The sequence below is a fragment of the Bradysia coprophila genome, unplaced genomic scaffold, assembly GCF_014529535.1.
Source record: "Bradysia coprophila strain Holo2 unplaced genomic scaffold, BU_Bcop_v1 contig_24, whole genome shotgun sequence".
Taxonomy (NCBI): domain Eukaryota; kingdom Metazoa; phylum Arthropoda; class Insecta; order Diptera; family Sciaridae; genus Bradysia; species Bradysia coprophila.
This window is the reverse complement of record NW_023503501.1, coordinates 2941412-2967749: the sequence shown is the minus strand read 5'-3', so window position 1 is coordinate 2967749 and position 26338 is coordinate 2941412. Positions and strand designations below refer to the sequence as shown.

Below are 26338 nucleotides of genomic sequence, written 5' to 3'. Positions count from 1 at the left end.
CTGGTCTTCGGTCCTCTCGTTTTTGCATCGTTACATGTTGAAAGTGACAAAACTCTATAATGTTAAGTGAGAACGAAAACCAGTGGAATTTAACTGGTCTCGAGGTCAGCTGTCAAAAAAAAATTCATGAATGAACTCTAAAATCAAGAGTCCGACTCTGTTAACAAAAAAAAAATTATTTGCGATTCCTTTTATTTTGAAGTGTGACCACGAGACCAATTATGCAAAAATCACTCTATACTATAGAATAGGTAAGATCAATATCCTTCATCTACACCAATTGGCATAACTAAATAACGACAAGCGTTTTCCTACGAATTCTTCGAAATTCGGAGCAAAATTCAAGTCTTCCAGCTAAACATTTATCTTTCCATTGCGCCATCTAGTTATTTACCTGGTTATCAACTGAATTTCGTGCGCCATCTGTATTATGGCCGTAATAAGTACTTAGACGTCATGTTGTCCTACTTGTCAAGAGTTTAGATGCCTCGATTCTTTGTGAACGGTGCTAATATAAATGTTTGTGTGTCGAATTATTCAAAAAAATGCCCGCATCTATCGGTGTAAATTTACGCGTCACGGGCCATTGTAGCCGCGGTGGTCGCAAGTATATGGAAGATTTTTTCACGGTTGCATATCAACAATCGGAAGATGAAAAAGATTTGGAGTACGCTTTCATTGGAATTTATGACGGCCACGGTGGAGCTGAAGCAGCTCGATTCGCAAGAAAGCATTTAATCAACTTAATAGTTAACCAGAAGCTGTTTTGGTCGGAAAATGATGATGACATCCTGAAGGCGATACGAGAGGGCTACATAGCCACCCACTATGCGATGTGGAGGGAACAAGGTGAGTAAATTTTAATGTATTTCGCTTGTGTTGTGAAATTGTACGGGGAAAAATGGCCGCCATCGGCTACACGACATACGTTTTCTATTTTGTTGTCAAGTTGACCTAAAAATAGTTTTTTTTTATTTATTTATTGTTGGTGGTTGATCACCAAAATCTGCTGTTACGCTTAACAGTTGCAGCTAGTAAATTGCTGCATACCAAAATATTCCAATCTCGAATTCGAAACACTTCTCAAAAATAAGTTTTAATTCAACACAAAGAACTTACGTAAGAAGAATAGTTAGCCAGGCGTGAAAGGTGTGTAGTGTATGTTTTACCTGACTAGCCAGTTTTCCAGCTAAAGGTTGCTCGGCTGTAAATATTTATTTATTTACTTGAAACTTAGGTCACAGCTTGTGTATCAAAATCTCATTAAATGATGAGATTCGATGTCTTAGTATGTACGGAAAATCGCCAAAAACGGTGTGTTGGCGGCGATAAGAACGAACATTTTTATTTGATGGACTTGTTGCTTACAATGCAATAGATCCAATATTTAACGACTAAATTTGGTAACATTTGACCAAAAGAATTACTTTCATGTCCACGTTCACAAGCATTTAAACGTCAATAAACGTATCTCATTGCCTACGGGTCTGTGGCATTAACAGTAACTTTATATAATAATGATTTAGTTGGTGCATGCGTTGCCAGACACTCTAGGGAATATAATTGTCACGAAAAGCATCGAAAAAATTGCTTCCAAATTATCTGTTATTTAAAGTTAGATATTCTGCATTGTATCGATATATTAACTAGGCTCATCGCATTTTATCACGGCCGGACTATTTTCTTGCCTTTCAATAGATCTTTTTGACACCTTTTCTTCACTTTAGGAGCCTTCTCCTACATTTGACGGGAGCGCCTGCATTTTTTGAAGGGTAAACAGTAATGTTGATCGATTTTACCAACTTGGAAATTCACTTCAAGTCCCAATTGTAGCTTTGCAAGACTAATCTTACTGCATCATCACTTATTCGAGTCCGTCAACTTTTGTGTAATTGAACCAGTTTTCGGGTGCTGTTGCTCCATCTAAACGTAAAAAAAGATTTTACTTGACCTTTCTAATGATATCACCCATGCCTTTGTAGTGACAATAATTGTAGCGATTGTAACGAGTGTATGTCACGCATCACGGACATTAGAAAAATCCAAGGTAGATACATAAGGTAATGTCATTCAGACGTGCGGTCTAGCACATTAGTTCGATGCTAATGACAGCGTCTTTTAAAATGGTTGACTATGATTTGTTTGTGTTTCACAAAATATTGCGCCTATCACAATGGCCCAGATTTCTAAGCAATTTTGTGTTTTTAAAGAAAGCGAGAGAACAACTGATTCAGTTATATAAGCCATTACCTCCGCCCATATACCTTGGAAAAACCTAGGGAAAATTTAAAGTGAATGCGACTATTTCTACGATTGTTGTCTAACAAATGTCTGAAAACTACTTGAAAAATAGACTCGTGCAAAATGATTGAAAAATGTTGACAGAAAATGTATGAGCCATCTGTCAAATATTTTTCATTTTTGATGTAAACGCTTATTTTTCTATGTAAAAAAAAATCTGGTAAATTGTGTAGCCTGTCTGATTAGTACCTGACTAACAATTTGCCCCAGATGTGAATATTATTCACTTCTTGACCTCGACCTTGCACATTCAAATAGGACCCTGTGGTCTTTCCGGAAGAGCTTGAACGTCGAATCACTAACAGTGGAATGACCCACTTGGATCCCCTTTTTTGCCCTCCTTGTTCAATACGTTGATACTTTGTGTGCACATTGTATCGATGTATTGAACAGCGCCGGACCGCCATCCGATATGTGTTAAACTTATGACTAACAACAATCACCGTCGCCGGACTAAGTGACTGGACTAGCTACTAAATTTTGCGTATTTTGTAAATACATGTAAGGAGGATGCAATACAATGTGACACAATATAATGCCACAAGGAGAAATCAATTACCTGGTGACAACCAGCCGTCCGGATTTCATCTAATAAATCATCTAAATTACCTGACTGACTGATGTCACTCGCATTACCTTGTTTGAGCCACTCTACAAGGCATTGTCCATTCCGTTTGTACCGTTCACATCACGTTTTTGAATTCTCATAAGAGGACCTCCAACAGTCTCACATTTGTGGACCTCCAACGGTCACTCATTCCCTCGAACGTGCTGCTCAGCTCGTGCAAGGATGATAAAATTGCTTCATTATGAGGCTGCTGTCATCATCGACGTATGCGAAGTTGATTGCCGTTTTCATATTTGTATTGGCATTCCTGTTTACTTCATATCTTCCTTTGATTTCGTTGTGAGCCGTCCAGAATTCAGAAAACTTCCGTGGTTTTCCTTTCTGTTGGTTCTCTCGTTCTCATAGTGCAACGTTTGACAGGTCATGATCAATCAGCCAAAGCGACTCCAGTTTAAGGTAGAACTTTTTCCCACTTCACGTGCGCCTCCCTCGCGAACCATTTAATCAACAATTACTCCATATTTTCCTAATTTTTCAAAAAATTTAGCGGAGCTTAAAAATTTTCCGACCAGTCGATTTCACCGCCTACAAAATCCTCCATTTTCGAAGCGTCAAATAATCTGTGAATATTATTCACTTCTGTGGTAAAACTGTGCAGGTTGGTAAAGTGGAATTATTGCTTTCAAATTGTTATTTTAGCACGTTGGATTATAGCCCTTGTGTTCTGCCCAGGCTATACACTTCCCGCTGGCCAAAATAAAAATTTTGATGCAGATAGGTAATATACTATTGAGTCTCATATGAATTCAATCCCAACCCAAGGTAGATAAATAGTGTGGAGGTACTGCCATTCAGCACATTAGTTCGTTGCTAATGATACCTTCTTTTAAAATGAATGAATGAGTCGGATATATATGACATTACCGCCGACCATATATTTACCTTGGTCAATCCGACTGTTTAATTTAAAAAATCCAAAGCACGAAAGTTCGATCTGTTGTGAGTTACAGTGAACGACATCTCAAATGTCTCACTGTCATTTTTTTCAGAGAATGTCATTGTGAATTTGCAATGACACAATAAAATTCTCAGAAAAATTTGACAGTGAGACATTTGAGATGTCGTTCACTGTAGCAAAAATATTTTGTGAAAGCACAAGTAAATCATAGTCAACCGTTAAAAAAAAGATGTCAGTGGTATCCCGACTACCTTGGAAAAATCTATTGTTAACGATTATCCAGGCGATTATCATTGACACGATGGCTGGAAAGTTTTCAAATTAAAAAATCAGCTTTTCTGAAATGTTTCAGAACATTTCCTGAGTTCAGGATAGGATTTTTTTTTTAAATGTCTTACTCAAGTTACGGACATAGTGTGTTCTCAAAGTTCGTCGAAATTTGTTCGTTGTCGACCATATCTTACGAACACCCATTAACTGGATAGACTGGTGCTCAAAAGATCACAAATAACTCTAGCATCCAGAGAAAAAAGTTTGTGAAAATCGGTTGAGTAGCTCCAAAGATATGATAGTTATGCCCTTTAGCTCGATGTTTTTCTGCAGACTTAATGTTTCAATAGTAAGCTCTGCTTATTACAATAACGTACTGAATGTGCAGCGTACACCCACGCTAGCAACTCAAGTGGCTCAAGTCACCAAATTCAAACGTGAATTCAATTCAACACAGATGTATTCGATATATTCATTACATAGCAACAACATCAATATTTTGTAACAGAGAAATTTAGCTCACACTTTACCAAATACAGGATATTACTAAAATTGTAAAAACGGGTTTCTGTGTTCAAACGCTGAGAAATCCGTGCGATAGAGTTGCATTTGTTTAACATTTATGTATCCACAACATTTGGTATCTTGCAATGTAATTTCAGCGGCACCCTCTAAAATTGATCTTTGATTGTTCTTGGTGGGTTTCTGTTCTCGGATTTATGGGGCGTTCAATAAAAACTAATCTGTTCTTACGAATGCAAATTGTACTAAAAATGAATAAGTGACTAATAAGTAGCAGACTGTTGACATTTGTGTCTCAGTCTAAATACGGAAAAGGTGGTTCAGAATTTTTGTTTTGCTTCTGCAAACGTTCCGGTAAATTGTTGAAACAGTTTCGCCTGCCATCGAAAAATTGATCCAAATACATCCAAATGTTATGTCTATTGTCCTGTTGCTTTTTTATTTTCCAATGAAGGAAATTCTCGAAAATAAATGTTGAAATAGATAAGACCGAACCACAACCAGTTAGAAAAACTAATGCTGCTGATATATTTGAAATGTCTAATTGAAGTGGTACTGTGTATGGTGGTTCAGGTCTCCCATGGTCTTGAGAATCACCTTGCCACTTAACGAAGAATCCAGATTCAAGCAATTTATGTACAGCTTCGTTTACTTTCGCCTTTAAAGCAAAGTCCTTCCGCATATACATACCAATTGGATAGGTGGCGATATTCTCCAAACGATCAAAGCAAAACATCTGCGACAAGAAATTCGGCTGCGAGTTGATCATATTTTGACGGGAGCCACCAACTGCAAGGTCCTTGAGATTTGGTCCATTTACGAAACAATCACTTATATCCTCGCAAACATTAAATGATTCGAGTGTACTAGTGGGAATCTACAAAGAATTAGATTTTGTTTAGCAATTACTCGAGCCCGAGGTCAACTGTTTGCATAACCATTTTGCTTCGATTCAGTAAATTAAATACATCTCGTGAACCGACCAAATGAAAATCCATTTCCATAATTTCGCCAAATGATGAGACTTGATACCATGGTTTTTGTATATGGAGGGCATGGTTAATACGTGAGAATAATAGTTGAAACAAAAAGAATGCTGGGATAAGAAGAAATGCGAAAAAAATGCGAACCGTTCCCTTTACAGGTTGAAAATTTGGTGAATGACCAATAACTGCTGGCAATATGATTAACAAATTGGTCTGGTGAAAATCGCATTGGTTCCGTCTTTTATACTTGAGATCGAATTGGACCAGAAAATATAATATAAATCCGCTAAAGTAACCGTAACCAAAGATAACCATAAACCATGGTATCGTTTGTATAAAATACATTTGGCCTAAAAACTTAGGCATTATGCCGGCTTTCTGAATGCACCAAGTTAAATCGTCACTGGCATACGTTTCAGACATCATTGCGTAATTGAAAATGTTTGCCGGTGGAAATATTCCACCGATACAAATGTCAGCGACGCTGAAAACAAATAAAATCAAAATTGAACACTCGCTGATATAGATGGCAATTTACTTCATTGCCAGATCGTAACATATATCGGAATGGTTAGATGCGACCTGAAACCGCAAGCTCACGTTGAGCATTTCGGCCATCCGCTGCAAAAATTCAAATTCCATGCCTTTGTAAAAGTTGCCCTCGCTATCTTGATACATGTACGGCGCAAAATGTCTGGTTGAAATGCGAATTGGACCAGGTGAAAGATTTGCTGATGATTCGGTTACTGGTGACCAAAAGAAAAACCAAAAGAATTGGAGGAATAAAACGTTCATCTTTATGGTCGTCCACCATTCACAAATTTCAATAAAATGAACTTGCTGATGTTGGGGCTTATGGCGCAAGTAGTGATTTTAGATTTGATTTAGTTGGTAGAATGGTGGATACTCTTGGGAATCATATTTAGATGAATGTCACGCAAAGTACCAGACAGGAAATTGGTTCCAAATTATCATTTATCATGTCGATAAATTAATAATGTAACATTATGTATATGACAATTTGGAGACTCTCTATGCTCGAGTAGTTAATCAGCTTCCAAAAATACTTGATAGGGATTTTCGAACTCAATGATTTTTTATATTTTTTTCGAATGCAGTAGGGAAACTGTTGAAATAACTGACTGCGCCGTATGCGAGCAGTCTTTTTTTTCGCTTTGAATAAATATTGTTTTGTTGTTGAAATAACAACGAGGTACGTGGTACAAGTCCTAAACTAAAAATCATCACTACGAAATAAACGAGCTATAACGCTTGAACTTTGGTGTACAGCGAGTCGGAAACTACGGAAGCAAGTGCTATGATAGTTGCTATTTCGTATTGGTACTAATAGATGCCAATAGACATCAATAGTCATCAATGAAAGTAGGTAGAACAAGATTTGTTCGCGTAGTTTCCCCCTCTCGGTGCACAGGTGGCTGAAATACATCATTTTAAAGATTGACAATTTGTATCCTAAGTCTGTGTAGTTAGCTAGAATATGTGGAAAACTGGGATCCAGCAACTCCTAAATTGTTCGGGGGGACTCTTTTGAAAACGTACCCTACTGAAAATGGACGCATTTACAGTGGACTTTTTCATATGTGCCCTAAAAGGGATTGGTCCCTAGAAGCCAAAACTATAGTTGAAAAAGTCCTCTATGCTTGCGTGGCCAGTGGGAGATGATTAAAAACCAGAAACATGCTCTTTTCTTATGGAATTCATTCCAGAAAAAACTTCACTTAAAAGAATCAATTTTGAAAGAAATGAAAATGTTTGGGAATTTTGTTTAAATAATTTTTTTCTTGATTTTAACAAAATAAACAAAATTCCCAAAAATTTTCATTTCTTTCAAAATTGATTTTCTTTTTTTTTTTGAAAACCAAATATCAAATGTTTTAGAAGTTGATTTCGAGACTAGTTTCACATTTTACCCTGTTAGCTCAGCTTAAAAGAAGTCTTTCTTCGGCAATCTTTTTATCGTAAATTCTTGCGTAAATTACTATCAATATGAGTTTTTTTAAGGTATTTGTACTGGGAGATGCGGGAAATCAGAAACAAAACTACATTTTTTATTTACATCTTTAAAAAAAAATTTCTATTTAAAATCGCTTGATAAGATTTTAGTGCAGACAATTAAGTCGTACAACTTTACTATTGCATAGAAAAATAGGTCAGCATCCTCTTAAATTTTTTGTGTAACAGTAACTTATTAACCGTACGAAGAAACACCTTTGGATTTTTGGCTAAGACATGAAGAATCGATTTTTTTAACTGTGAAAATTCTATGTCTCCAGTTTCGTGGCTGATCACAATGTGAATGTGAGATACTCTCAGAGTTCTACAACAACCAAATACAAAGTATACAGTAGAAGGTTCCAAAAATAACCAAATAAAATTGTACCGAGTCATACAAATCGAAACACTCCGATCCGAAACATGTTTCGAAGACTGCAGAATTCTGTGAATCTTGGAGACAGTGATACCGTACATCAAATGCAATGGAAGCGAAGGGAAAATGAATTTTGCCTGGTTTATGGTCCTCATAGACAGAGGACATCGGCATTGCACGATATTCGTTTCTAAATTTGGTCACCCATGTCAAAAATGGTCTAAAATATCAGTCGATACTTTCCAGAATCTGGAAATAATCTGCAATTCTGGAAAAATTGGTCACTTACATCAAACGCAATGGAGGCGAAACGAAATTTAATTTTGTCTGGTTTATGGCATACATAGACAGAGGACCTGGGCATTGCACGATATTTATTCCAAAACAGGGTCACCCATATCAAAAATAAGTCGAAATATTAGTTTGAAATCAGTCGATACCGTGCAATATTGCACGGTAACGACGGTTTATTTACCCATTTTTCACGCTATTTTTGATATGGGTGACCCTGTTTTGGAATAAATATCGTGCAATGCCCAGGTCTACAGGTTTTGATCTACAGTTCTGTTGTGTAATGTATAGACTGAGAATTGCGTGAGATTAAGAGGCTTTGGGTTTTAGTTTACTTTTGGTGATATCTTTCCACCAGAATCCTTTCCCAAAAATGTACGACCGCAACGAATGTGTTAGCTTTCAACAGAAAATAGATTCGGTTGTAGTCGTCTTACCAGCTCTGAGAAAACAGAGCAGTTTAAGAAAATTTTGTTAAACTGCTCACTTTTCTCAGAGCTGGTAAAACGACTAAAACCAAAAATAATTTTTATTTAAAGCGAACGCATTCGTGGTCGTTATGCGGTCCTACTTTTTCCAGAAAAGATTCTGAAATCATCAAAAATAAAATATGAGACACACAAATGCTGGCTACAATTTTAGTTAGGCAGCGATGCCATCCTATAATCTAGTCAAATTTCTGTGATAATTTTGTTAAGAAAAGTGTATGAATGATTCAGGAAAACGTAATTTCAAATAATTATGTTAATTGCAGTCTGAGGACGGTTTTGATGTGATCAACCGAATGCGAGTGAAAACATAATTGAAAAAACGTAAACATGTCGTACCAAGCAACACCAGTCTCAAAAGTTATTATTGACCATTCCTATGTGCCCGCAAATTTTAAGTAGCATACCAACGTTTTGAAATTTCGTTCAATATTAATCTAAATACGGAAAATGCTTTTCAAAGTTTTTGTTCTGCTTTTGCAGACGTTGCGGTACGTTTTTGAAATAGTTTCGCCTGCCATCGAAAAAATGTTCCAAATACTTCCAAATTTTGTGTCTATTGCCCCGTCGGTTTTTCATTTTCCAATAGATGATGTTTTCAAGAACAAATGCTGAAGTTGATAGGACCGAACCACAACCAATTAGAAAAACTAGTGCTGATGATACATGCGTAATGGCTAATTGAAGTGGTATTGTGTTTGGTGATTCATGCTTTCCATCGACTTGAAAATCACTTTGCCACTTAACGAATAATCCAGATTCAAGCAATTTATGCACAATTTCGTTGACTTTCGCCATCAAAGCAAAATCCTTCCGCATGTACATACCAATTGGATAGGTGGCGATATTCTCCAAACGATCAAAGCAAAACATTTGCGAATTGAAATTCGATTGCGAGTTGATCATATTTTGATGGGAGCCACCAACTGCAAGGTCCTTGATATTTGGTCCATTCACTAAACAATCACTAATATCCTCGCACACATTAAATGATTCAATTTTATGATTGGGAATCTACAAAGAATTAAATGTTTAACAGTCACTCGAGCTCGAGTTATATATTAGGTCAACTGTTTGACAAACCATTGCATTTCGATTCAGTAAATTGAATGCATCTCGTGAACCGACCAATTGAAAATCCATTTCCATAATTTCGTCATATGACGAGACTTGATACCATGGCTTTTGTATGTGGAGGACATTGTATCCACGTGATAACAATATTTGAAACAAGAAGAATGCTGTGATAAGGATAAAAGCGAAAAAAATGCGAACCGTTCCCTTTAAGGGTTTAAAATTTGGTGAATGACCAACAACTGCTGGCATTGTGACTAGCCAAGTGGTCTGGTGCCAATCACAATTGTTCCGCCTTTTATATTTGAGATCAAATTGGACCAGAAAATATAATATAAATCCGCTCAAGTAACCGTAACCGAAAATAACCATAAACCATGGCAGTGGTTGCACAATATACAGTTGGGCTAAAAACCTAGGCATCATGTCAGCTTTCTGAACACACCAAGTTAAATCGTCGCTGGCATACGCTTCAGACATCACTGCATAATTGAAAATATTTTCCGATGGAAATATTCCACCGATACAAATATCGGAGACGCTGGAAAATAATTAAAATTAAAATTGAACACTCGATGAATGTAGACCGCAGTTTACTTCATTGCAAGATCGTAACAAATATCGGAATGGTTAGATGTTGCATGGAAATGCAAGCTCACGTTGAGCATTTCGCCCATCCGCTGCAAAAATTCAAATTCCATGCCTTTGTAAAAGTTACCCTCGCTATCTTGATACATGTACGGCGCAAAATGTCTAGTTGAAATGCGAAGTGGACCAGAAAAAATATTTCCGGATGATGTGGTTACATGTGTCCAAAAGATAGACCAAAATAATTGCCGGAATAAAAAGCTCATTTTCACGGTGACCTTCTTTCATGAAATTTCAAATCTCAATAAAACTTACTTTCTTGTACTGGGGCTTGTGGCGCAAGTAGTGATTTTAGGTTTGATTTAGCTGGTGCATTTCTAGACACCTCAGGGAATAATAAAATATTTTGGGCTTAGACACTCCTGGGAATCATAAAATGTTTATCTCAATGTCACGCAAAGTACCGAAAAGAAAATTGTTTCCAAATTATCATTTATTCAGAATGGTTACATTATGTCAATACGTTACTATAAATGCTCATGCCATTTTCCGAGAAGTAAACAGCTTCCAAAATTCGTGTGACATGATTCTTCGAGCTCAATGATTTTTATAAATAGTCAATCACGGAACCCACTTAAAATGCTAAGATTATCGTGGATGCGTGACGCAAGTCTTAAACTAAAACGTCGCATCAACGTCGGTATAAAGCATAAAGGTAGCCGAGGTATCTCATTTTAAAGATTGGCAATTTGTATGAAAATGTTAGACTTTCATATATTTTAATTGTGCTCGTGTAGCTAGATTATGTGTAAAAGTGGAATCCAGCAACTCCTAAACGGTTCTGAGGGATTCGTTCGTTTTTATATGTGCCTTTAGAGCCAAAACTATCGTCCAAAAAATTCCTCGATACTTGCGTGGCTAGATTGAGATGATTAAAGCCCGGCAACATGCTCTTTTCTTATGGAGATCTTTCCTGATTCATGAAAGCTATACGTAGTCGTTTCGGATGGATTTAAAATTCACCTGCACTGAGATATGATCAGTTGAAAATAGGAGAAAAATTTGGATACTTCAGCGAACTTGTAACGCTGAAAAGCTATCAATTCAAATCGAATTCTTGAAAATTAACATTCAAAAATGTTGCGCTAAAAAAATCCAAATTTTACGACAGATCCACTTTGTCGCATTTTCTCATGTCGCATATTTCTGTCTCTGCCACTGTTACCCGCTTCATCGAGGCTGTTTATGAAAAGCAACATAAACACCAAAAAACCGTTGTACCTGATCGCTACTGGCCTCAGCTTTTATACGACACGATGAATGTATATCTTTAAGTGGAAATTTGAGAGTAAGTTTCACTCGTAGATATACAAACACGGAAAAAATTTGACCCAAAAATATTTTTTCTGGAGCATGTAGAGACTTACGTTTGTGATATCAACGAACATAGCCCAATATAAAATAATGAAATTCTGTTCAACATAAGCCCCGGGGCCACTATTGACCCTTAGTTACTGTGAGAGGCAAAATTTAAGCCTTGAGTAAATTTTGAGCAGAATTTCATTATTTTGTATTGGGCTTATCGATATAGTATCTATATTATATCGATGATTGGGCAACGTTCGTTGATAAACTTTCTTGAAATTTGGATAAGGATAATGCCAATGATGAGCTCGCAAATTTCCATAAAATAGTCATGTAAATGTTTTGAATGTGTGTGTTGTGCATTTTGAGAAATAAATTTTTAGTGTTTCTCGGGTATCTTCGATATGAGTATGAGGACTACTGTCCACAGTTCAATACGTGATCATTGGTAGAGACAAATCAGCTGTGTTTGTGGTGCTCTCTGGCGTCGGACAAGGATCCATTTTGGGCGTAATAATGTTCCTTATGTTCTTCAACGATTCCGATGTGGACATGGCTGGCGTATTATGTCTCAACTTCGCCGATGATAAAAAGATTGCCTCAATCATCAGAACGCAGGAAGATGCGACCCGACTACAAACAGCAATCCATCGATTCTTCGAATGGTGTCGTGACAATGGCTTTGAAATCAACTGCTCGAAATCAAAGATCATCACATACACGTTGAAGTCCAATCCGTTAATCTTTGATTACGTCTTGGATGGCGAACCGATCGAGCGAACCACTAGCACTACCGATCTTGGCCTTTTGATGAATACGAAAATGAGCTTCAACTCTCACTATGAATATGTGAGCAACAAATCGAAATCAGTATTGAACTTCGTGATGCGGCAAAGACGTTTTTTGGACGATGATGCCATCAAGATTGTGTATAAGGCATTAGTACGATCTAATCTGGAGTTCGCATCATGTGTTTGGTCACCGAATTGTGTAACTCATCGGAACACGGTTGAAAGCACACAGAAGCGATTCGTGATGTTTTTGAACGGAGATCATCTCAACCGGTCGAGCAATGACTACGTGCTCAGTCCGTACGTCGAAAGGTGTGCAAAGTTCAATCTGCAATCTCTGGCCAGACGAAGAACGAACGCATGCATTTTGTTCATTCACTCACTGATCATCGGTAAGATCCATTCACCTGTGCTTCGCTCCCGTATAACATTCAACTTGAGGTCAACGAGACACAATGGTATTATCTGGATCAGATCATGCAGAACACAACAATCGTACCATTCGCCATTCAATGATGCCTGCCGTATGTTCAATGCTGTGTCCGATGTTATCGATCCAACGTTACCGCATAACCAATTCCGAAATGAGCTTCTACGTGTTCCCGATTCAGTGCTGAGCCAGTTCTTATTATTGTGATATTTTTTTTCCTTTCTTTTCCCTATTTTCTACTTTTAACTTTGACACGACGATCTTAAATTGTGATATTATCGACGACCTATTTATTATCAGTGATTCCTTTATGTTATTGTACCTTTTATGTTAATTTATTTGCTACCTAGTCCTACCTGTGATACCTAAGTTAAGTCCGCTTGTATTAAGTCGACTGAAAATGAACAATAAATGAATGAATGAATGAGGAAGATTATTCCTCGACTTTAGGGCTCGGGTCATCTTTGACTTGAACAACCTGATCCTGGTGGTTCCTGGATTTTGGAAATCGAGGTGATTTATGTACTTCTTTACTTTCATTAGATTTTTTGATGTTTCTGCGTTGTACTAAACATTTCTTCCAAAACATTCTTTCAATAAAACCTGATGTATAGTAGATAGTAGAACCAAACAAAACAACTGATATCGCTAAGAGTTCGTTACGCAAAAATTGTATTGAATACAATGTTTGGGATTTTGTAACAAAAAAAAAACTGGGATTCGTCTCCAACGGCTTCCTTCCCTGATAGCGGAATTTGTTCTCATTAGAATATCAGGAAAGATAAACAGCGGACTTAGCAATACGTCGAATTTGATACTTTCTAGTGGAGAGGTTCACACCAAAATTGTGAAAATGTAACTTCGGAACACGAACAAAACATTTTTACTATTTTTATTGACATTTATTGATTGCTATGTATTGAAAACGTTACTCAACATTACAAAGACAACCAAAAAACATATTTACTGCAACACACTTTAAGAATTGTGAGAAACTTATTAACGTAAAATCGAAAACAAAATTTCGCAAAATTTTTATTCAAACGGAGCCAAAACTTTACCTCAATTCTTTGAATAAAATAACTTACCTGGTAATGGGACAAAAGATGGAAATGGCACTTTTGTGTGTTTACCAACATCGGCTACGCCTCGATCGAGAAATTTCACACTAGAAGTACCATTTCCATCATTTTCCCATTGGTAAGTAATGTACTGTTAATTCAAACAATAACCGGAAACACCAATACATTATCAACAACAAATTGCAGATTGTCTAAACGCATGTGGAACTTGTAGTAAATAACAGATATCACAACAATGCTAGATATTATTGAACATCGGCTGTAATTGAAAAAGAAAACGTAAACGTGGCGGTTCAATTGGTCTAGTACCAAGTTACACAGTTCTCAAAAGTTATTATTGAGCTGACTAGAGGTACACAATAATCCAATAAATTGTTTATTTAACACATGCACTAAAAATGTTTTTGTGGCTATTCCTACATGCCCGTAAATCTGTAGTAGTCCCTTAATGTTAATGGCGGTTAATGGGTCTGTTAGGAAATAAAAATATAAAGGGCATACGTTCCTTGAAATTTAGATCCATCGAAAGATTGCACCATTTACTTAGATATCACATTTTTGTCTCGTCTCAGTCTAAATACGGAAAAAGTGCCTCAGAATTTCGGTTCTGCATTTGCAAACGTTCCGGTACATTTTTGAAAAAGTTTCGCCTGCCCTCGAAAAATTGTTCCAAATACATCCAAATGTTGTGTCTCTTGCCCCGTCGCTTTTTCATTCTCCAATGAATTAAATTTTCGAAAATAAATGTTGAAGTAGATAAGATGGAACCGAAACCTAAGAAGAAAACTAGTGCTGCTGATATATTCGTTATGTCTAACTGAAGTGGTACTGTGTACGGCGGTTCATGTCTCCTATGGACTTGAGAATCAAGTTGCCACTTAACGAAGAATCCAGATTCAAGCAATTGGTGCACAATTTCGTTTACGTTCGCCTCCAAAGCAAAATCCTTCCGCATATACATACCAATTGGATAGGTAGCGATATTTTCCAAACGATCAAAGCAAAACATCTCCGACAAGAAATTCGATTGCGAGTTGATCATATTTTGACGGGAGCCGCCAACTGCGAGGCCCTTGAGATTTGGTCCATTTACCAAACATTCGCTAATATCCTCGCACACATTAAATGATTCAATGTTACGATTGGGAATCTACAAAGAATTAAATGTTTAGCAATCACTCGAGTTATAGGTTGACGGCACCGGCTACGAGCTTGGCCGATTTCAGTTAAGAGTCGTCCAAAGTTGTTTGTTTGGGGACTCGTAAATGAACATTGTTTGTTATGTTAATAAAACATCATATCTTGTTCAAGACGGGTCGTAACCGGTGTTGTTACCCCAATAAGCCAACGGTCTGATTAACCATTTCATTTCGATTCAGTAAATTGAATGCATCTCGTGAACCGACCAAATGAAAATCCATTTCCATAATTTCTCCAAATGATGAGACTTGATGGAATGGTTTTTGTATATCGAGAATATTGGTCGCACTTGAGAATAATAGTTGAAACAGAAAGAATGCTGTGATAAGGATAAAAGCGAAAAAAATGCGAACCGTTCCCTTTAAGGGCTGGAAATTTGGTGAATGACCAATAACAGCTGGCAATGCGATTAACCAATTGGTCTGGTGCCAATCGCAATTGTTCCGCCTTTTATATTTGAGATCAAATTGGACCAGAAAATATAATATGAATCCGCTCAAGTAACCATACCCAAAAACAACCATAAACCATGGTAACGGTTGCATAAGATACATTTGGGCCAAAAAACTAGGCATTATGCCGGCTTTCTGAATGCACCAAGTTAAATCGTCGCTGGCATACGCTTCAGACATCACTGCGTAATTGAAAATGTTTTCCGATGGAAATATTCCACCGATACAAATATCGGCAACGCTGAAAACAAATAAAATCAAAATTGAACACTCGCTGATATAGATGGCAATTTACTTCATTGCAAGATCGTAACAAATATCGGAATGGTTAGATGCGACCTGAAAACGCAAGCTCACGTTGAGCATTTCGGCCATCCTGTGCAGAAATCGGAATTCCATGCCTTTGTAAAAGTTGCCCTCGCTATCTTGATACATATACGGCGCAAAATGTCGGGTTGAAATGCGAATTGGACCAGATGAAACATTTGCGGATGATGATTTGGTTACATGTAACCAAAAGATAGACCAAAATAATTGTATGAACAAAACGTTCATTTTTATGGTCATCCTCCGTTCACAAATTTCAAAACATCAATAAAGGTGACTTCCTGCTGACGTGAGCTTGTGACACAATTAGTAATTTTAGCTGTGATTTAGCTGATGTATGGATAGACCCTAGGGAATTATAAAATAATTAGCCGATTGTCACGCAAAGTACCGATTTGCTTCCAATTTATCATTTATTCAAAGTGGTAAAATACATTATGTCGATAAGTTAACGATGTTAATGACATTTTCTGAATGGTAAACACGTAAAACAGCTTCCAACTAGATTTTTTAAGATTATCTTAGATAATCGCTCGTTGAACTGGTGCGTCGACTTCTAGACGGCAATGGGTGCTCCTGCATCCGACATAAAATGCCGAAAAATCAAAAAATTTGTATCTTTCTCGTTTTTGCTCCTGCCAATAGCAAAAAAATCGGCGTGCCTGCTGTTGAACTTGTACAGATTATTTAATTAAAATGATGCTAGGAACGTTCATTTTCTACATGCCCAACTGTGAAACGTCACGCCATTCGGTCTATTTTTGTTATTTATGTCTTTAAAATGTACTTGCAGCATCGCGTCTGTTTTTACCAAAAACCACCAATATTCACATTTCGTCCTTTTAGCTACAGTACAAACCTACCTATCTTGTTGATGTGATGAATGCTTAGCGAGTTAACCAAGTATCATGACGACTTACGCGTATTTTATGGAAGTTCTCTTTGTACGTAAATCAATTTTTTAAATTTAAACATTTTTTTAATTGATATGTTTAAGCTCAAAACTCTTTTTACTACTAAAATGGCACCAATACAAAACAAACTTTGCTTTTTTGACCGTTTGATATTTGATTTTAGCAGCTATACTGCCTACATTTAGGGTAAAGTCATATTTTTCTACTAAGTTTAAAAAAAGTTGCATTTTAGAGTCATACGTTTCGTTGTTCCAAAACGCCTAGCATAGTAATAAAATGTGTGTCCAAATACTACCTCATTTAACACCATTAAAGGTATTATGATTGATCCCATGAATAGTTCTTAATACCATAAAGAGGCATCGGTGCTAAAATTGTAGCCTACATTCGTGTGTCTCGTATTTCATTTTTGGTGATATCTTCTCGTCAGAATCCTTTTTGAAAAATATACGACCAAATAACGACCGCCAATATGTTAGTTTTAGAAATTAAAAAATTAGATTTGGTTGATGGCGTTCGACCGGCTGTCAGAAAAGTCAGCAGCTTTACGAAATTTCCGTAAACTTCTCAGTTTTCTCAGAGCTGGTCAAACTGCTGCACCCAAATTGTTGAGAAAATATTATGAAGAGTTCGGCGAGTGATTTCACACTAGGAAAATAATGAATCAAGTATGCAATTAAATTGAAACAAATCGAGCTACCCTTGAAACAGTGAATACAGTGAATCTGTATGGAAAAGGTCAGAATAAAAACAACTACTGAACGAGCAACATGCCCTAAGTAACGAGTTTTTCTCAAGTAGATGTACTGGCACATGCGTGTTGGGGAGAATATCCCTCCAGTACAAGTAGAACCATCGATGCAGCGGTTGACCGACGAATTAGAAGAAGTAAAATTCTTAACACAAATCGATTTTCGGTAGAAAGCTAGCACATTTGTGGTCGTCATTGCAGTCTTAAATTTTTCAAAAAGGAATCTGATGAAAAGATATCAAAAGTAAACTAAAATCAGTATCTAAAAAAGTCCAAATGTATTCTTCTTAGCAAAGCATCGATGCATCTTGAGAGCAATCTTCACTTGGCAAATTTGTAGCCTACATTTGGGCACAATTTAGTCTAAATACGGAAAATAATTTTCAGAATTTTTGTTCTGCATTTGCAGACGTTGCGGTACATTTTTAAAATAGTTTCGCCTTCCATCGAAAAATTGTTCCAAATACATCCAAATATTGTGTCTATTGTCCCGTAGCCTTTTCATTTTCCAATAAATTAAATTTTCGATAACAAATGCTGAAGTAGATAAGAGGGATCCGAAACCTATGAAAACAACTAGTGCTGCTGATATATTCGTTATGGCTAATTGAAGTGGTATTGTGTATTGTGATTCCTGTGTTCTATAGATTCGAAAATCACTTTGCCACTTAACGAAGAATCCAGATTCGAGCAATTGGTGAACAATTTCATTCACTTTCGCCCCCAATGCAAAATCCTTCCGCATGTACATACCAATTGGATAGGTGGCGATTTTCTCCAAACGATCAAAGCAATACATCTGCGACAAGAAATTCGATTGCGAGTTGATCATATTTTGACGGGAACCGCAAACTGCAAGGTCCTTGAGATTTGGTCCATTTACTAAACAATCACTAATATCCTCGCAAACATTAAATGATTCAATTATACGATTGGGAATCTACAAAGAATTAAATGTTTAGCAGTCAATCGAGCTCGAGCTATATATTAGGTCAACTGTTTGACAAACCATTGCATTTCGATTCAGTAAATTGAATGCATCTCGTGAACCGACCAACTGAAAATCCGCATCCATAATTTCGTCAAATGACGAGACTTGATGCCATAATACTTGTATGTACATGAAGCCGTATAATCGTGAGAATATTATTTGAAACAAAAAGAATGCTGGGATAAGGAGAAATGCGAAAAAAATGCGAACCGTTCCCTTTAGGGGTTGAAAATTCGATGTTAGACCAATAACTGCTGGCAATGTGAATAGCCAAGTGGTCTGGTGCCAATCGCATTGGTTCCGCCTCTTGTATTTGAGATCGAATTGGACCAGAAAATATAGTACAAATCCACTCAGGTAACCGTAACCAAAAACAGCTAGAAACCATGGTAATGGTTGCATAATATACATTTGGGCTAAAAACCTAGGCATCATGCCGGCTTTCTGAACACACCAAGTTAAATCGTCGCTAGCATATGTTACAGACATCCGTGCGTAATTCAAAGTGTTTTGCGTTGGAAATATTCCACCAATACAAATATCGGAGACGCTGGAAAACAAATAGAATCAATTTTAAGACACGAAAACTTGCAACACTCGATGTAAAACGTAATTTACTTCATTGCAAGATCGTAGCAAATATCGGAATGGTTCGATGCGACCTGGAAACGCAAGCTCATGTTGAGCATTTCGGCCATTCTGTGCAGAAATTGAAATTCCATGCCTTTGTAAAAGTTGCCCTCGCTATCTTGATACATGTACGGCGCAAAATGTCTCGTTGAAATGCGAAGTGGACCAGAAAAAGTATTTGCTGATGATGTGGTTACATGTGACCAAAAGAAATACCAAAATAATTGGCGGAATAATAAGTTCACTTTCATGGTCACAAAACTCCAAATTTATATAAAACTAACTTTCTGCGTCTATAGAGACACAAGTAGTGATTTAGTTGGTGTAAGCATAGATATCTAGTATAGGAAATCATACAAAATTTAGTCGAATTCGAGGTCGATTTATTTATTTATTCGATGTGAAGATCTACATTATGTCAATAAGTTAACTACGTTTGTGTAATTGACGAATTCCGTGCTTCAAATTGTGAGTGCAATTAACTTGTTGAAATTCACATCAGAAAAATAGTTCTTTGGTCTTCACCGGACTACCGAACTTTTGCAATAACGATTATGTTTTATCGGTTCGTGTTATTAAAAAACGGTTCGGGTTCAAATTTCGGTTCTTAATGGCCACTTTGCAAATTTGTCGGAAAAATATTCATTTTTGATGATTCCTCTTAAACAAAACCTTTTTTTTTAAGTAAACCAATGTAAAGAAAAAATGATTTGTGAGTCATAAATTAAGTCACTTGCAGACTTGCACATTACATAAATTTACACAAAAGTTTCTCTAAATGGGATCACCCACAAACCAAATGGTTTGGTTCCGAAAAATCATCAAAAAACGAATATTCCTTCTAAATGTAGGCTACAGATTTGGAAAGGGTACATTACTCCTAATTAAGAATTGAATTTGGTTCTTTCTGACAAAAAACGAGTAAGCTATTGGGTTCGGTTTGTCTCATTTACCGACTGGCTATCTTGACACCAGGACAATTGGTCAATTTCAGTAAATTTTGGTAGATTTCAGTAAAAAAAAATGACTAATAATAGACCCTGCTTGACAGGCTCGGACTGGCTCAAAAAATCCCTTTGAGGAAAAAGTCAAAAAAACCTTCCGTTCGGGCGACTTTTTCCAATTAGGCCCTCGATTCTTATGACTGATTAATATTGTGTAACTTACAGAGTGTAAGTTAATCACACAGTTCCGCCACGCCACACGAACAATTGGGACATTTTCTTATGAAGCAGCGATTTGGTGGTGCAAAATTTTAAAAGAAAAAAAAGATTGGGGAAATAGCTCAGGGAAATTTTTTCGAGTAAAGAAAAATGTACAAAACTAACGACAAATTTATTTAAAAATTTCGCTCACATCGCGCGCTATTGAAAGAATACAAATTTTGATCAGGGGAGGGCTTTCCTTTAATTTTTTCTTCGATTTCCAATCAAAAATTTTCTATTGATTTTTTGATTTTCTCGATTTTTCAATGAAACAATTAACAGAAAAGCAATTTTGTTTGGAAATCGAAAAAAAATCAACAGAAAGGCCTCAGTAGGAAAATTTTGATTGGAAAACAAAGAAGCATTGAGGGCCTCAGCAGGAAATTTTTGTTTGGAAATCGAAGAAAAGTTAACAGAAAGGCCTCTGTAGAACAATTTTGATTGGAAATAGAACGGAAAAGCCTCGAAAAATTTCGATTAAAAATTACAGATTTTTATCCAAAAATCCTAAATTCAGGAATTCAAGAATCTAGGACCTTTTCGATACATCTAATTACGAATATTTTGTATCGTGTTGCAAAACACACTAAAGCCACAACACTCTCTACAGTGAACGCTGCTAACGCCGTTTTTATTCTCAATTTGTTTCAGATAAGTGGCCAAAAACACAAACCGGACTGCCAAGTACTGCCGGAACAACAGCAAGTGTAGCATTCATTCGCCACGGGAAAATTTACATTGGACATTGTGGCGATTCAGGAATTTGTCTCGGTTACACAGAAGACAATGACAAAACGTGGCAAGCAATGCCATTGACGCAAGATCACAAACCGGAAAGTAATGTCGAGAAGGCACGAATTATCAATTCTGGCGGTAAAGTTGTCAGCAAGTACGGTGTACCGCGTGTGGTCTGGAATCGTCCAAGATTAGGTATGGACAATGGATCTTTATTGCGAATTCAAGATATTCTAACTAATTTTCGTTGCGCTAGGTCATAAGGGACCAGTACGACGAAGCACTCCAATCGACGAAATTCCATTTTTGGCAGTCGCTCGAAGTTTGGGTGACTTATGGAGCTATAACTCAGCCCTAAACGAGTTTGTTGTCAGCCCAGATCCTGATGTGCGTGTGGTCAAGATAAATCCGGAAAAATTTCGGTAATTGGAACATGACCTTTCGTGACGCAGAATTTACAACTAAAACATCGTTTTCCTTCCAGCTGCTTAGTTTTCGGAACGGATGGTCTGTGGAATGTAATCTCCGCCGAAACAGCTGTCAAAATTGTTCACAATGCCGAAAAAATGAATGATCAACGAGCTATGAATGGTGCCGCAAATGAATGGACAAATCCCAGCAAATGTTTAGTGGACAAGGCACTGGAACGATGGAGTACAACCAAAATGCGAGCTGATAATACATCCGTCGTCATAATAATGCTGGATCCACCGGGTCCACCGAAGCGAGATGTTTTGAAAACATGTCCGAGCCAATTGATCCTAGAGAACGATGAAATGGATCAGCAACAGTTAACTGAAGATAAGACATTTGCAATGCATGATTACTGTACCAAAGAAACGGTCGAATTGAACAACATACCGTCAATGTTAAGTGGTGGCATCAATCGCTACGAAACAGTTGGATATGCGCATGCAAGCACCAGTAGTAGCATTGATGTGAGCTACGCTAACAGTTTTGCCGAATCGTACAACTCTTTGTTGAATGCAAACATGAATAATGATCATGCGTATCACACGTATCCGACCCATGAACCCGAAACGCATTCTTCCAACAGCGATGACACGTACAGCCTTACTAAATTAGAAACACGCATGGAACAGATCGCCAGCTCGAGTAGTCCTTCAATGCTTTTCGCCGAATATCACCAACATCAACAGAGATACGATGAACGCCATCAGTACGACTGCATCACAAGCAGTTTCCTATCGCCATCATGTGAAATACATCCGAATTTGGAAGATTCCGTTCAGGCTGTCGTAATGGACGTGGTGGAAACAGCTACATATCCAATTGACGCTCACAGCTATTCCAATGAAATCGACGCCAGTATCGAAATGAACGACGATCTTTCAGAATTTGAAAATCAACCCGAAGCTTCTACAAGCTACGGAACAGAAGACGCAAATTTATGCTCACAGATGCCTTCAACCAGTTCGATTATGCATGACGATTGTGTGACGAATGGTACAACTGATGTTACACCGCCAATAGACGAATCCATTCAGATAAACGAGATTTCGTCGTCCAGCAAGGAAAATGACGAGAAATCGTCAAGTGCATGCGAGGAGAAACTGACGCGGTCCAAGGCAAAGCATAAGTTAAATCAGGAGCGTCGCATCACCCGGTCAAATGTTCTGAAGCCAAATGATAATGGCATCGGAAAGCATACGAATCGGAGTGCAATCAGTAAAACTTTGCGAACGATCAGCAAGAAGCAATTTAACGTTCAAAACGAAAATGTGATCAATGTTCCGCCCCGGACACTACGCCGCGCCAACACATCGGCCGTGGACACTAGCAAGCGATCGCTTCGATCCGACGACACGATGGACAGCAATAAAACGCTATCGAATAAAGTGAAAGCGACGACACCGCAACGAAATCGTAATTCGGTACAATCGATGGCAACGTCATCAGTGCAGAACATACCGTCGGAAACATTACGAGAGAAAGTCAAACCAAATCAACAAACTAATGCGAAGCCAAAGAATATCAGCAAATTTAATGGAAAGAAAGTGGCGCTGAACGCACGGCAAACAACAGTCAGTAAGTTGCAAAGAAGTAGACGGTTGAACCGTTGATTCCGTTTTCATTTTGACAAGCAAACAAAAGTATTGAATTTTAGTTGAAGGTGTTTTTCTGTGTGAAAACACCATTTGAACACACCTGTCAAAGACATTGAATTCCGCGTTTCCATTTGTTACTGGCGAAAAAAAACGTTTTACCCATTACCCTGACCAAATTATTATGAAACCAAAATGAAATCCACATTGAGCCCAATAAATTGACATGACGATGTCAGTCGAACTCGTTTGAAATGAGAAAAAAAAATGTTTCGCTCTCACGTGATTCCTAAAGGTATCTCGACACCTTAATCCACTAATAAAATGATCTCATTCTTTCTCTACGAATTGGAATTTTCTGTATTTTCTATTCTAACCATAAATAAATTGAATCAGGAATGAGAGCCGCCACCGACTAAAAACGGACTGGAAGGCCACTACAAACGTAACCATCTAATGGTAATGGGTCCGCTAAGGCTGAAAAACGAACCGAATCGGGCATTTTGATTGTAAGAGTTGTTGGGGCTCGTTTCCCACAAACAATTCATTTAACATCCATTTCAGTTTTCCTCTAGTGACGATTTTAGGATGATCTGCGTAAACTCTTCTTTTGTTTGAACTTGTAGGAAGTGCCAAATGACAGAGATTGTTTAACACAGTTCCCGCAAGTTCTTTGTACAAATCGAATTTCCCCCTCAAAACACTTCCCCGTCGTAGCAGTCTATGCAAAATACTGATTCTAAAACCATCGCGGACGATGCCGACAGCTCACTCCTTCGCCCGTTATGTAACTTTCGCTTCAATGCATTTTCGTTCTCAAATGTTCAAAGCTCTTAAGCGTAATTTTCTTAGATGTTCCCAATCTTAATGATTAAAATCCATTACGATCTCTTTTTCAATCATACAAATCAAGAGAAGCCGTCGGTTTCTGAACCTTTTGAGAAACGGATCGAATTTCAGTTCAGCAAAACAAAAGAAGTTATGTGTATTAAGAAAGGAGATTCCATTTAGATTGAATTTTTTTTTTCTTCAAATTTTCATCATTTTGCTCGTTACTCCAGTTACACAAAGGACGCGAAGGTGACCTAATTCAATTTTTTCCTTTGTTTTACTGTCAAATGTGACAGTAGAACAAAAGAAAAAAATCCACGTCAATTGTCTATTTATTCCATCAGTTCCACTGTCTATGTCGGTCATTTTAGTTCTGTACAACGTTTCACTTAATTACTTAATTCTCAAGTACAAACATAATTTAAAACAATTAACTTTATCGTTTGCTGGGCTTTCTTAAAGTACTCATAGTTCAAACGATACGAAAATATATATCAAATCCATCGCAATATTGAATAGAAAACTCAGCTAAAAGAAATTCGACAGTCGCTAAAATGTTAAGTTTGATTGATTAACAGATTATTTTGATAAAATTTTTAATTTAATGTAAAAAGAGATGATGATACAAACTTAATGAGTGCCTTGGGTTACCATTACTGTAATTGAATAAACAAAAATCTACTTAAATAAATCGAAAATCGAAAGATTGGTAGAGATTTAAAGAAGTGAATGAGAAATTTTTTAAGGAATAGATTTTTAAACGAAAATCAGAGAATAAAATATAAATCGTGTGACTAAAAAGCGTGTTTAAATCTAGAAAAATTAATCAAAATTTATATTGTGTATCGGAAACAACTTATTATCCAGCACACGTATAAAACTATATTGAAATTCAGAAGAATATTTTTCCAGTGATTTTAAAAGAAAAAGAAAATTAAATTTTACGACCATCGAGAATGTGTAATATATTTATTAATTAAATTTAAATAAAAATTGAAACAAAAAACAAGAAATTTAATTTTATAGTTAACGTCTACTCGATCACGAATTATAAAAACAAAATGAAATCTTTCCGATGTAGAAAAATAGACAAATCGGAAACGAAGAATCTTAATAAAAAAAAGTTGAATCTACAAATTTTCTATCGCATATCCAAATGCATTCAAAGAATATATAGTTAGGATTCATAGCATTCGATGCATGTTGATGTAAACAGAATATTGTTTTGATGAAATTAATGCTACACATGTGACAATCGTATTTACCGTTTCTACAAGATTGATTCTTAGCCTGATGCGATTTAGCCCTTGTACAATAATTATCGGAGTAATCAGTGAAATAAAATGAGAGCAAAATAAAATGATCGAGTCTGGTTTTTGACAATTGAAATTCAATTGTCAAAAACCAGACTCGATCATTTTATTTTGCTTTTACCTTAAGTATAACGAAATCATAATTGCTCAAAAAGCAATTCAAATTTCATTCAAAAAAATTCAGCTATTGGTAGGTGCAGGACTTATTTTTGGCTGAATTTTCTACATTTTTCCAAAATTTGATAACATTTTCCAAAGTTTACTGATTTTTTGGCAAACTTTAGCTAATTTTGCAGTCTTCAACATTTCAAATGTCTCGCTGTCAAATTTTTCAGAGAATGTCACTTTGAATTTGCAATGACCCAATGAAATTCTCAGAAGAATTTGACAGTGAGACATTTGAAATGTTGAAGGCGGTAGCATATTTTAAATTTTTTTTAGAAATGTTAGCGAATCAATTTTCCAAAAATAGGCCCTGGATAACATTAAATGTTTTAAACTTAGCTTTTTCTATTTCAGTACAGTTGTTTAACTATCAGGCGTGACTATATTTTCTTTAAGATATTCGAAAAAGACAGAATTTTAAAAATACCACGCACTCACCTGGTAGTGGTAAAACCTTATAAAATCGTAAACAGTTTTGATTGTTTGTGTGGTTCAGTTGAAAAACAGCTGAAGCAAATTCATGCTAAAGTTTCACTGCCTCTAACTGTAAGAAATATGACTAATAAACTCTACAAATTCTAAGAGTTCTACAAAGCTGAAAGCTGAAAAGAAATTTAGAATAAAGGCAGAGTATATTAAAATGATCGATTATGAA

At 36.7% G+C, this 26338-nt stretch overlaps 1 protein-coding gene across 1 annotated transcript; it reads left to right on the top strand.

Moving 5' to 3' along the window:
* Window positions 1–450: 450 nt before the first annotated feature.
* Window positions 451–24954, top strand: LOC119077855. The gene is made up of 4 exons (XM_037185183.1): window positions 451–849; window positions 21225–21503; window positions 21565–21730; window positions 21793–24954. The coding sequence occupies exons 1-4, from the start codon at window positions 546–548 to the stop codon at window positions 23390–23392; spliced, it is 2349 nt and encodes a 782-aa protein (XP_037041078.1). The 5' UTR covers window positions 451–545; the 3' UTR covers window positions 23393–24954.
* Window positions 24955–26338: the final 1384 nt, after the last annotated feature.